The 13,974-nt window shown below is 36.1% G+C and overlaps 1 protein-coding gene across 2 annotated transcripts in view; it reads right to left on the reverse strand.

Moving 5' to 3' along the window:
- LOC133518109 (leucine-rich repeat neuronal protein 1-like) overlaps positions 1-13,974 on the reverse strand; it is a 361,984-nt gene that overhangs the window by 155,738 nt on the left and 192,272 nt on the right. For both annotated transcript variants that reach the window (XM_061851695.1, XM_061851694.1), the window contains one exon: positions 4,414-4,461. In XM_061851695.1, the coding sequence (XP_061707679.1) occupies positions 4,414-4,461 (48 nt within the window). The remainder of the gene's footprint in view (positions 1-4,413; positions 4,462-13,974) is intronic.

Below are 13,974 nucleotides of genomic sequence, written 5' to 3' on the forward strand. Positions count from 1 at the left end.
ATTTTGATGTAATTGCGTAAGGGTGGAACGCAGTGCAAGTATATACACTGGTACAGTATCTTGACTTTGAATGCGTCATGGATTTTGAAAGCGACTAAGCAGGCGTCAGACGTGCGCGCTTTCTGGTAAACATTTCGGTACAGTAAATATAAGTAGTACCTACTATTTTCAAATGTGTGTGGTCTCGTGCATTTTTAAAATAAATATACCACTTTTATTTTAGTTACTAGATATCTTATTTATTTAATAAAGTAGGTAGTGATTAAATAAGTAAACAAAGTGATTGCCTTAAAGAGCTGTTGGGAATCGAGATCTACTATACTTAGTCAAACACGGTCCGAAATTAAACTAAACTAGTAGTGTGTTAAAATACTTTACGATACATATGGTGCTACTATACATATCGTGTATACGCGTGCGGGAATCAGCACTTTCCGTACATATGTCGAATCTTTAAAGAGTCACATGTACTGTGAAACGTTGTACGATACACGTGCGAATAGGTAATTTCCCAACTCGTGTCGATTTAAAACACTCCCTTTGATCGTGTTTTAATTTACCCCACTCGTTGCGAATTTCCTATTTTCTGCACTTGTATCATAAATGACTATTTCGAAATGCTCCAGCTGTCATTAAAGGTACCCCTATGTGAAACTCAATTTAGTTTGAGAAAAACCCCTGCCAAATGGGCAGATTTAACGTTTTATTAAATTATTAGCTTTCATCTGCGACTTCGTCTGCGTGAAATGACGATGATGAATGATAAAAACTACCGTGTATCCTTTCCGGGGCCTCAATATTATCTAAACCAAATTTAGCGTTATCGGTTCATCAGTTTAAGCAGGAAGAGGTAACAGCCGACCAGACAGAGTTGCTTATGAACTTATAATATTGAGTAGGTATACGAGTAGTAGGGATGGAATTCACTCGTAAAAAGTCAAGGTACTGTCTCTATTGTTTCCACCGTGCTCTAAAGTATGAAGGGATATCTTTAATATAGTGTAACTAGACAAAGGGATGTGCGTGTGTAACTACAACTTATTGGTTATTAGATGGAGTTGTTCCCCTCTTGTAATCCGAGCTTCAAATATTCTAATAAGCTTGTCTGTAATCCGCTTTTTATAAGCTTTTAAGCTTCTGTGGTTAGATAAAAGTTGAGAGTAAGTTAATTATTGAGCTTGTTAAACAGATTGAATCGTTTCACCATATGTATGGTTCTGAAAGTATGTTTTAGAAGGAAATCGTTATATTTAATTAAACTGTATTGATAAACACGCATACTTCCATATAACATATAACTTTTATTTGGTATATTAGTTGGGAGAATCAACTTTTTAGCGTCACTCGTTGCCATGGTTACGATCAGTTGTCCAGGGGACAAAAGTTCATTGAAATACTGATTTTATGGTACTTAAATGTATCAAACTTGCGTTTTTGTGGTCGTTATAACCAATGTCCATAATGGGCCCCCTACTAAGCATATTAATAGAACGGCATACAACGTCTCTTCAAACAAACTGTGCCACTGTTGTCCCTTGGACAACGGGACAGTATAACAAAACAAAAAAAGTTGATTCACCCAGTTAGTGTAAGGGCATGTTTCACAATGTCCAAGTAAAATATTGGATAGATAATTAACAAATAAGTTAACTGCCAGATAAAACCTCCTTCAAAACTTAGCACTGTATCAGTTAAGCTTATTTGAAGATTGTGAAACGCCTACGATGACTTTATTCGTCAGATAAGTGGCAAGTAGCTTATCCAGGACTTTAGATACTTAGACATTGTGAAACAGGCCTTAAGTGTGTTAAAAAATAAACAAATAAATACTATACAAACAGCCAAATAAATGTCATGTTTTTCGATTGGGTTTAATACAGCAGCAAATCGAGACATAATCATTAACACCACGCAAACTGGGCTTCTAAACGACATTTTAAATGTTTCTAAACACTTCCACATATAGCTCGTAAATTGTAAGCGAAACTCCGAAATTCAGCTGCATTTTCATCGGCACGTGCCATAATGTTTTCTGGATGGCGTCTCATTTGCCTCCCTCCCACATGTTCTCAAGGGGGCTGAGAGTTAAGCAGCCTTTCACAAACTTGTTTGCCTACAGCCCCTTTGTTCCCGGCTAATTCTTCCCTGCACACCCTGTTTTCATACCTACGACACCTAGGCGAGACTTAAGCACCTTTAACAAAGACAATGCAAACTTTCAGATCAGTTTCTCTTCCTTCATAATATCCTTCCTTCATAATAAATTCAAACAAAGAACAACGGGAAACCGCGCCGTGAACTTCGAAAGGTCCGTTACCAAGTCAGGAAGGAAAGCCCCGAAAGTTCGCCCGAAAAACCGGGAAAAAACCGAAAATTTAAGCCCAACACCGTTCCGGCGGTCGAGGATCCAATATTATTCGAGGCTTCCTTTTATTTCCCTTTGTTTTAGACGTTTTATTATCGTGACCGGCGACCGTATCATACGCACGGCGCGTGCGTCGGGTGCAACGAATCATTCCCATTATGGAGACGCCCCAGATAACTCGGTAATGAGACTAAAGAAGATTTTAAAACTTTCCTCCGTTTGATACAAAGAAACAAAGAACGGCCTAATTTATGTTTTTCTCGGTATCCTTCAAAGCGAAAAAAAGTCCCTCTTCAAAAGTCATTGACAATTTAGGACAAATAGGAAAATAAAAGATCGGGGAAATTTCTAAGGGTGAAAGCGAGGAATAATTAGTCTGACATTGGAGGCGAAACATTCCAATACAAGTTATAAAGAATGCCTATTCGGACTGCGTAATGTCCCTTCTGACGCTTGCAGTAAAGAGATTCCGTAATTTGCCTTCTGAGTGACTTTTCGGGATGATCAGAAGGCAGATGGCGCGATATTGGAGATCCTAGTTTTATGTGGCCCTCGCAGACAATGCGGCCCGAGTCGTAAAGTAAAAAAAAGGAATTCCTCAAAGGGATCGAAAGATTTGCGTAAAAAGAGCCCTTATGACACGAATATATCAAGCGGTCAAGAGCGGTCTTTTTAAAACGCATTTTATTTTCTAAGAAAACTGACAGTGCAGATTACGTGAACGTTAAGAAAGTATAAGACGCTTATATGACAAGACACGAAGAAATTCTGTACATCTTTTATAACGTTAGAAGACGATAACATTTTTAACAAGACAAAGCATGAAAGGAATTGGATAAAGTTTCTTGCTTAATTGACAAATAACAGGTACCTTTTTGCTTTAACAAGGTTAACTCTGAATAAGACTAACTTTTCTTCGCAGAATTTTCTTTTCAATTGAAGTATAATCCATGACTTTTTAGGCTCTTGAGATCTGTTACAGAGACGAATTTGGATTCAAAAGCTCATAAATATCAGCCTTCAGTTGGGGACAGGGAAAATATTTAGAACCACACTTGGATTCTTTTCTTCCTTTGACTCGTTTTATAACCTTTGTAAAAAGTGACACCCCATACCAAAAATTAAGAAGGGCTATTTATAAAATATTTCATAGGTATAATTCAATCTGTTTTTTAAACGAGAATTTGTAGTCTAGATTTCTAAAAGTATGGACCGGACTGTTTTAGCCAGTAAAAGTATTGAATTTACCTAAAGCCAATTCCTTCGTATATTCGCCAGCATATTCCAGCTCGATATATTTCTCGGCTGTCGCGAGTGACTCGATAGCTCCGTTCCGTTAAACGGAACTCAGGATCGTGGCTTTAACGCGGAATTAAGGCTTTTACAGACGTTGCAACAAACGGCATGCGATTTAAGATAATTGTCGGCTAAGTAGGACCAACGAGTTCAGGCAATCGAATAAAAGGCGCAATGTATCAAATCACATGCGATTATCGGTGACGTTTTGAGAGGCCATTACTTTATTATTATACGTTTAGCACTGATGCAGATTCGCACGCCGCTCCGGTGTCTGAGCAAGTGTCTGAGCCGGATTACTGTCACAATGAGCAAGAAAGTTGATCGTAGGAGACTGGAGAAAATTATTTAAAAGAGAGGACCAAACATGATGAAATTTAGCTATCGTGCGTCTCACTCTTGCCAATACATGTACGGACAAGTACGAGAATAATGCACTCGCTCGCACTACTTTATGATTATATATGTCAATATATGACACTTCCCTAGCTATTGCACGTCACATACGTCACGTATCATACGTCCGTATTGATTTATTGTAATGTTGGCATTATGGCATTATGACGCCATTGCTCTATTAATCAAAACATGATGCAATCCTCTAATTTGACTTCTCTTTCAATCACACTTGGTTGTAGAAGTACTCGGTCCGGAATCTATGCAGGTTCGTGGCACGTATAATAAATATCTCGCACACCGGTGTGGCTTGCGGATCTACTCCCAATGTGGAAACAGCTTTAACGTGGACTTACCGTGCCAGCCGTTTGCTGTTTATCGTTCTCATGAAGTTCGCCTGTCCTCTGCAAAGAAGAAAATGTATTTGTTAAGTTTTGCATTTGGTAAAGTATGTCTTCGTGACAACTGCCCTACAAAATTATAGCTAGGGAAGTTTGAATCTAGTTTTACTTTTAATTGGGTTGAATTTCAATCGTTCGAATTTTTTATGAGACAATAGAAATGTTACATTATTTGTTTTTCGGAAAGTGAAATTCCATTGGAACAGAGTGTACATCGTAAGGTACATTGGGAACGATGGTATAAGTTGGCGCTAGGATGGGTTGTTTGCACTAAAAATATGTCACCGTTAAAACGTTCATTAAATTTTATTTTACGGGAAGTTTAATAGTTCTCTTTTGAAAGATGACGATCAGAACCCCTAGCGTACATTTATTCGATAGCGTAACGTGACGTACGCGTTTGCGTTAAGTCTTATTTTGTATGGGATTTAGAAACAGCGCGCCAAGCGGGACGTTTTGGAAACTCAAAATCCCATACAAAATGACACTTAACGCAACTATCGAATAAATTTACACTAGGGGTTCAGTTTCTAAATTATGGTTACGGCAACCAAACCAATTATACGACTTAGGTTGCTTATCCACTTTGGCGGAGATGAGACGTGCGGAAATCGACCAATAGGTTTGGAGCTAGCTTCTGTGAGCCAATGTGTAGGTAAAATAAGTATATAAGTCAAATTCGAGGACCGCTCTGGCCTAGTGGGTAGTGACCCTGCCAATGAAGCCCATGGTCCTGAGTTCGAATCCCGGTAAGGGCATTTATATGTGTGAATATAAATATTTGTTCCTGATTCATGGATGTTTTCTATGTATTTAAGTATTTGTATTTTATATATATCGTTGTCTGAGTACCCACAACACAAGCCTCCTTAAACTCACCGTGGGAGTTAGTCAACTTGTGTACCTAAGAATGTCATAATATTTATTAATATTTTATTTTAAACTTATTTAATTGTTGTAGTCAATTTTACTACTTAAGTATTTTTTCAACAAAATAATAAATATCCAACCCTTTAATGACCGTTATACACATAGCAATTATGGCACTTCTAACTTATAATATCTTATCTAAAGATGTACTTTTAAGGAACAAATAAAAATGGAGGCCAAGTATGACCCATCTGGCTCAAAAAATATTCATAATTTATTTCACGAACTTATGAAAAAACAAGGAAAATTATTCTGAAATGCAAATTCAATATAATTTCCGGCTTTCTAAACATGTCTAGTTTAAAAAAAGTAACCGCCCGGAAAAATCCAGTTAGGTCATCCCAATTTATAAAAGTGACATCACAGGTAGAATTTGTCAGAGTCGAAGGTTCTCAGGTCAATGACCGGAACTCACACCTGATGCCCACTAACATACTAAATATATCTTACACACCTGCTCTTAAGTGGATAGAGTGAGACGGGTAAAGATGCGCCTTTGAACATCTGGGGCATGACTGCAATTTATTTAGGAGTGAGATAGGAAGCTTATTAATCTTAGGTTGGGTGCGGAGGCGTTGAAACATTGTAATATTTCATGTTCTGTATTGCTTTTATCTTACTTTACTTTACTTTTAAATTAAAGCTGTTTTAGACTTTTTGCGGACATTTTGAATATCATCTTTATAAAAGTGTATATGTATAATATACTTCATTAAATGATGAAATAACTATGAAACAACCTAAATTTGACGACCGGTTTGGCCTAGTGGGTAGTGACCCTGCCTACGAAGCTGATGGTCCCGGGTTCAAATCCTGGTAAGGGCATTAATTCATGTGATGAACATGGATATTTGTTATCTGGTATTCTGGTGTTATATGGTGTTTTCTATGTATTTAAGTATTTATAAATATTTATATATTATATATATCGTTGTCTAAGTACCCTCAACACAAGCCTTATTGAGCTTACTGTGGGACTTAGTCAGTTTGTGTAATACTGTCCTATAATATTTTTTTTATATATTATCCAGTTTGTAAATAAAATATCCACAACGCAGGCTTTGTCAAGTGGCCAACTCGTCTGATCTTTCAGTTAAAATAAAATATTCTTAATCGTATTCAGGGCTAAACAGAAATTCTTCCTATCTCAAATTGCGATTTGGTTTCATAGGTCAACTTTTAAGTAGTTGGTAAGTTATTAAATGTAAATATGTACATAATGCATGCTATACTGTCTGAATGTCGCCAAATACGGGACGTCTAATGGCAGATTACCGATTTCAAAATTAGATTTAAAAATATTAAACATATAAACCAAAACAATGTATTCTTATAAAAAGAATATGAATCCACCCTTGCGATACTAAGTATCTTAAGCCTTTGGTTCTACCGCATAAAAACATCCTAGGTTGCTGTTTGAAATACAAAACGTTGTCAACCCAAAGTCCAACATAAAACACAAGTTAACAAAAAGTACAAACAAAACTTAAAACAACATAAATATTACACACAAAGCGTTATCTTTACAAAACAAAACAAACTAATGAGTTTAAATTAAAATAAATCCATTTTGTGCACCGTGGACGGAACTGTTTTAAATAAATTATCCAGCGAGATCGGGCCCATAATTCAGGACGGTCCCGCGTCACGGACGCGTGGACACCTTTTTGTCCCTTTTGTCCCTGGAGGTGTATTCTGTTTTTATAATTTGGTATAGTTTTCATCGCATACCACCTTGACTGCGAGCATCAGCTTTAACGGCTTACGTTGGTGCAGACGTAATGAAATCAGGAGTCGTCCCATAACTACTGATCTGTCGTTGAAAAGTTTCCAAAACTGTGAAATAAAGGTACCCTACCTAGATAGGTGGGTAGGTAGGTAAGGTACTCTACCTGCAAAGGTAGTAATTACTACTGGCCAAATGGCCAACATGGCCACATGGCCACATGGGATACATATTCCATTTCTCACAAACAATAAAAAGTAGAGAATCGGAACATTAACTGCTCGGAACTATAAAGCTAGCACTGGTTTTCCGTAGGGGCTCATGGCCCATTTGAAAAAAATCGGAAACTTCTCATGTTTTGAACAAGAATCGAAATTTTTCATTTCTTAAATGAAAATATCATTTGCCTCATGTAAAAAATTCCTGAAATTCCTGAAAACTTTTCCATCTTTTTGGAAACTTTACGCAACTTGCACATTAGGCATAGATGTCTGATAAAAAGACTCAAGGTCGTTTCATAATTATATGAAAACCATATCAAATTATTAAAACACAATCGGCTTCTTTTTGTCGTACCGTGTGGACGCACGGGCTTAGAAGTGTTCGCGGGTTGCTTTTAATAGATAAATAGCTCTTTGTTTTTTGACCGCATTGTTATTGGATTTAGAGTTTATGGGAGATGAATGCACTGATATGAATGCAGCGGCTATATTCTGCTTGTTTCAATCTAATCCTAATCGATATGTTTATTAGTGCGTTGCAATTTTAACACAAGTTTTACGATCCGAATATATTTTTGGCATGAGTTGTTTGCCAGTAGAGCATAGACAGAGATAACCATAAGTCTACTGTCGTTTTCCTTATGATCTTTCAACTTTTTTTTCAACTGAATACAAAATGAGTGGGTGCTTTTGATAGATACAAAAGCACACCTTTTTATAATAAGTATATCCATATTATTTGATGGTAGAATATAGGGGTCAAGAGTAATCTTAATTAAGAATTTAACAAATAAATTCATTTTTAAGATGTCATGAGAGGTACAGTCAGCATCAAAAGTAGCGGATGAAACAACGCACCAAAAATTTTCTAAATGTAGGAAAATCTCTAAAATTCACGTCCTAAAGTATATTTTTTACATTCTAAATTGTTTTACATATAGAATCATCACTCTTTGTTAAGCTGTTATAGAATGGTAGATACTTTTGAAGCGTTGTTTGATCCGCTACTTTTGATGCTGACTGTACTATAACTATCAAGTAGCAAAGCTTGAACGAACGTCAAACATTTCTAAGAAACGTCAAATATCTCACGAACATTCTATTTCAATGTCAGGAGACAAAGCAGCTAGTTATTAATAGTAGCGCTAAGAAAGTTGAAGGTATTTTCTAATTACTCCTAACGTTGTCAACGCCGAGCTTAAATAAATGTTTGAGCTGAGGTGCGTTCCACGGTGACGTGTCAGACTATTATTACGAGGTGTGCTTCCATTAGAGCTATTGCAAGAACAGTATAGAGTATTTTCTCAAACTTGCTATGAAATGATGACATGACTTACGTCAAATTAGGTCCGGAAATACTACATATCAGGTGGCATGAGTGAAGATGATATGTAAAGGAATTTCATACTGCGTTACACTCCTAGGACAGCAAAGCAACCTTCTTTTGTTTTTTAACGTCAAATTGTGACACAATGTTTTGGCATTCAAACATCAACAAATATACGTACGCTAGCAACGAATATGCACAACAAATCACCGTTGTTGCCCTGCGCGCGGACTTACGCGCACAGTGCACCGCTGGTAGAGTGGCGAGCCGAGTAGGTCGCCACAAAACAAATTGACTACATTTTTTGTTTTTAATTGCAAGTTTGAGAAAAGCACTATACAAATCTCGGCGAGAAACGGGGTTGCCGGCCGCGTATTGGCCTGCAACCCTACGTTTCCCGGCCTCTATAGTAATGTACTATTTATACAATCGTTATATATAATAGAGAGCTTTACAGTCGAGTACCGTACCGTGTCTGCTAACGAAGCTTGCTGAGTTGCCTAAGTAAGGTCAGAGATTGAAAAGCTTGATTATAATCACTGTTGTATGCAATACTTTTTCTACGAGTCATCTAAAAGAATGCTTTTTTACTATAAAACCTAAATAATTCATGAAAAGTTTTAGTAAGTATCTCAGTAGACAAAATCTATCTAATCTATATATAATCTAGACATAAACGCGTGACGTGACGCCCTGCGCCCTTTTAGTTTATTCTATGGGAGCGCGGCGGCATGTGATTGGTATTTTTTAAAGTTGACTACAGCGTATCGTAATGAATGAATGAGTTGAGTCATTCATCACTCAACTCAGCAGAGGAGCCCATAATACATGAAAAGTACGCAATTATAGGAAGGAATGGTGAAATTCGACAACTTCAGGTAAGCTTCGGTAGCTGTTGGTCAAGAGTGATTGGACCGGTGTTCCAAAATAATTTATCAATTTTTCTTTTAATTTAATATTTTTTTGCACCGCTTGCAGACGTATTTGTTGGACAAAAAATAAATATTTAATTGGGTCTATTTATAATACGAGTATATCACTGCTAGACAATATTTTGAAATTATAAATTTGGTAGTATAATGAATTCATTATGTGGATCAATTTAATGAAGTATTGACGCAGTGCCAAAACAAAGCTTTATTTCTGATAGAACAACAGTTTATCATAGTAATTTAGAGGGCCGCCTCGTTGTACAACAATGGGTATCTTCGTCAGAGTAAAGCTCTTGTCGCGTCCAAAATCCTATTTGCTTCTTCAACGGTCATTAATCTCAACGCGTCGCTTCAATTCGGATTTCAATTCCAACAATCACTATCACAACATCGTATCTAATCTACTATAAGACACAAAACACTGTTCTAATCTGAGCAGATAAGATCCAAATTCCAAGGACATTATTATAAGTCATATGGCTTTAGGAGAGCTAGATGGTGGATTGTAAATCGTCAATGCACAATCCCTTCAGGCTTTAACATCGTGCCAACTCAATGCGCGATATGTTGGGTAAATACTTCATTGCCCTGACAAATAAGATAGTGTTGGCAAATACACTCAATAGCAGTGAAACACATTATGTAAATCTATTCAATGTAAACGTTACCTAGTTGACTGTAATTGATCAGTTATTCTTGACGGACTTGATCTACAACAACATATTTGCTTTTTTACTACATTGAAATAAAAATTATTATTCCCTGGAATCTGGTTTCGTTGTGATATTTCGACAGTCTGCACTAGACAGCTAGGAGTTCATCGGGAGATAGGTAATGCATAAAATTTTAGCGAACGCGACGTGCCGCCATGTTTAAGTGGCGCGACTGAAATTACACTTGAGAGTGATGGCAGGTATTTAAATCATAAAGACAATATTATATTTAAACGAGAAAATAACAGGAATTTCAGTGCGTTCAATAGCAAATAAGTATTGAAGTGGAAAACAAACCCAAGCCAAATTAACTCCGCGAAAATTTTTCGTTTTCATGGTTCCGCTGACGATGTGGAGGCAATGTGTCAAGTAGGCGGGACAAATAGATGTTTATATAGATTTGTGTTCGTGTTTGGAGTTCCCAAATTTGTTTTTTATGATTTTAGTCACAGTTAATATAATTATTGTATCACTGAGTTAATTGGCGTCAAGTCATTGATTGGTAATGACGATGATACCGACAAAATCGAAAATCTAAATTTCGATATTCAATTTTCGTGGAAGACCCTCTGAGCGCAAAGTATCATGTTTATCATTCACACGAGCAATTGTTGGCCGATTATTCGGACTATCAAAAATCGGACACCGCGTTTCTTACTTTAATATTGTAAGGGCGCCAGGAAATGTTATTATATTAAAATTGTCAGGCCAGGTGAGGGAGGAACTGATACCGGGGCTAAATCAAAATAACTGAACATTTCCGAGAAGAATATTCACTCGCGCGTTTCACTCCAGTTTATTTCACTGAGTTCTCCTTTGCATAATATTTTTTCCCTTTCCTTTATTGACGTAGTCAATCGTTGGAATGAAATTCCTGTGTAATGTATTTTTTGGGAATCGTGTCGCGCTTACGGGACGCACTTCGTTGTCGGAATGCCTTTCTTATACGAGAATTGAATAAGTGCTGCGACATCCGAATACTAAATAGAACTTTATGAATTGTTGGTGTAATAGAATTGTTTGTCCGACGACGAGACGAAGACAGATACAAAATTGAGAGATGGTAAAAACGTACTGTGTTACAATTAAATCATAACTTTTTCGACATTAAGGGATGCTATCGCAAGAATTTAAATTTCAAAATTGTATATCTGCGTTCATGTCGCTCGATTAAAGCACTATCCATCACATTTTCAGAAATATCCTACATCAGCAAAAACTTGTATCCGTCAAATATACAAATATTCTACATTACTGTTTTTCAATGTGTGGGTCGCTACTCAACTTGATGTAGACTGTATATGTGTGTGTAAGAAATGATGTAATATGGGCGTTCAATGTATATTCCATTTGTTTCAAACAGCTACTACATTCTGTTATTCTTTCTTAAAAAGACGTAAAAAGAAATGCACGTAAAATACAATGTTTTCTCAATACTACAGCAACTGTGTTGTTTTAAAAATACACGTAGTGAATGTTCTCCGTTTAGTTTTTATTCGCTTTTATAAACTGTTTCGTCGCTGTTACATACAGTTTACATACAAATTACGGTACTTTGATAAATTAATGATATAAAGGTTTTAAAATACCGATCATTACTTTAACGGTTCAATAGAAAATCTTACACCATTCTAATAGCTTTAAAGAAAACTAATCCCAAACTAATGTTGCTTAATAAGAATAATTTAACCTTTCTCTAAAACAAGAAACGATTGGACAATAACACGTTAAATATGTGAACAATAAAACATAATGAAGAGATAATAGATTTGTTGTTAAGAATAAATTACGATGATTATGTTAACATGAGACAACCCACTACTAAATTGTTAGGCGTTATACAAATAACTTTCTGAAGCGCTCATTTACATCAAAACTGTTACACAATGTGAACCTTAGGATAAAAGAAAGAAAGTTTCTTTTCAAATTATAATTAACGGTGGCTATACGATGTTGTGTAAGTAAGGAATCATTTTAGAGCTCTAAGCGTAGGTGGACTCGCCCAAGGCGGGTTTATAACGAGTTCTAAATAAAGATATACTTGTCCAAAAGTTACATTAATTATCTTTGGATTCCGTGATTATTATAAATAAAATAATAAATAATAAATAAATATTATAGGACATTATTACACAAATTGACTAAGTCCCACAGTAAGCTCAATAATGCTTGTGTTGAGGGTACTTAGACAACGATATATATAAAATATAAATATTTATAAATACTTAAATACATAGAAAACACCCATGACTCAGGAACAAATATCCATGCTCGTCACACGAATAAATGCCCTTACCAGGATTTGAACCCGGGACCATCAGCTTCGTAGGCAGGGTCACTACCCACTGGGCCAAACCGGTCGTCATTATGAAAGCATTTTCTCCTAAAACTGGAGCTGCGCAAATAGATGGAGTCTGAATGTCCTCTGAACTGTGCCTAATTAGGCTCTAGGGCATCATTGAATTGTAAGTCACATTGAACAAGACTGGAATATATTTTTATAAAATTTACTATTTATATTGAACAATATTTCACCTCCAAGTTACAAAAACAAGTACTTAATTTAGATCGTCTCACCCAGGTATTATCTTTTACAGATTGGTTTTCAAATTCTAAGTCGATTAAGCGGTTTGGCAATCTGCAGCGGTGCATCTATCTCTTTTACACGATTACGCTGAGCCTGCGGGAAGACAAGGATTTATGATGCGATTCGCACTCGATTACTAGTTTGATTTGTTGGCAATCTTGTATCGGCGTTTGCTTTGAGAAATATAGTCTGGTTATTTTTTTTCGTCGCTATTAGATAAAGGCCCGCAATAAATAAAAATGTAGGCGATTTTTTTACCTTTCTAGAGATTTGCCTGACAATTGATATATAACGATTGTAGACAACTGTTTATTATATTATCTGTCTACTAAGGCTATTATTGACCGAAAAGTTAGCGAATGTCCCCGTTCCGGATGTTCTCCTCTAGAGGTCGCAATCTTAACCGATTCTCGTGAAATTTTGTGAGCAGATTCTATGAACAATTTTGTTTTGTCGATTCATTTTTTTGCAATTTATCCAAAATACCGAAATTAGCATAAAGTACTTAAGCAACAATATGATAGATATAGATAAATACTTAAATACATAAATGAAGTCGGTTAAAAAAGTTTATTTAGCTCAAAACCAACAGCAAATTATGACGATCTTATACATGTTTCTTTTTACCCGAGTGTTCCTGTTACCTGATCTTATACACCGTGTTTTTTATTTTTATTTCCGTGAATTTCAAGGATGCATTCCTGAGCTTAAATTAAGCAACTTTCCCAATGACACCGGTATTCCATTTCGGAGATAATCGATATTTTATTTTTATTTGATAAGGCCCCTACGTGCGAGTAAGGTAAGGTAGGTAGGGTAAGGTGCCTTAGGCCCTGTTTATATATTGATTAGTGTTTAGAACGAGTTAATACATTTGCTACTAAACGTAAGTACTATCTCGGACGATGGATCTTCGAAATGACATTGATATGTCACAGTTTTCAAATGTTTGCTTGAGTTTAATGTAATGCCCGTGTTATAATAACGCTATATAATAAAAGTTATAGGACATTAATAAATATTATAGGACATTATTACACAAATTGACTAAGTCCCACAGTATAAGCTCAATAAGGCTTG

This window comes from Cydia pomonella, chromosome 5 (genome assembly GCF_033807575.1).
Source record: "Cydia pomonella isolate Wapato2018A chromosome 5, ilCydPomo1, whole genome shotgun sequence".
Classification (NCBI taxonomy): domain Eukaryota; kingdom Metazoa; phylum Arthropoda; class Insecta; order Lepidoptera; family Tortricidae; genus Cydia; species Cydia pomonella.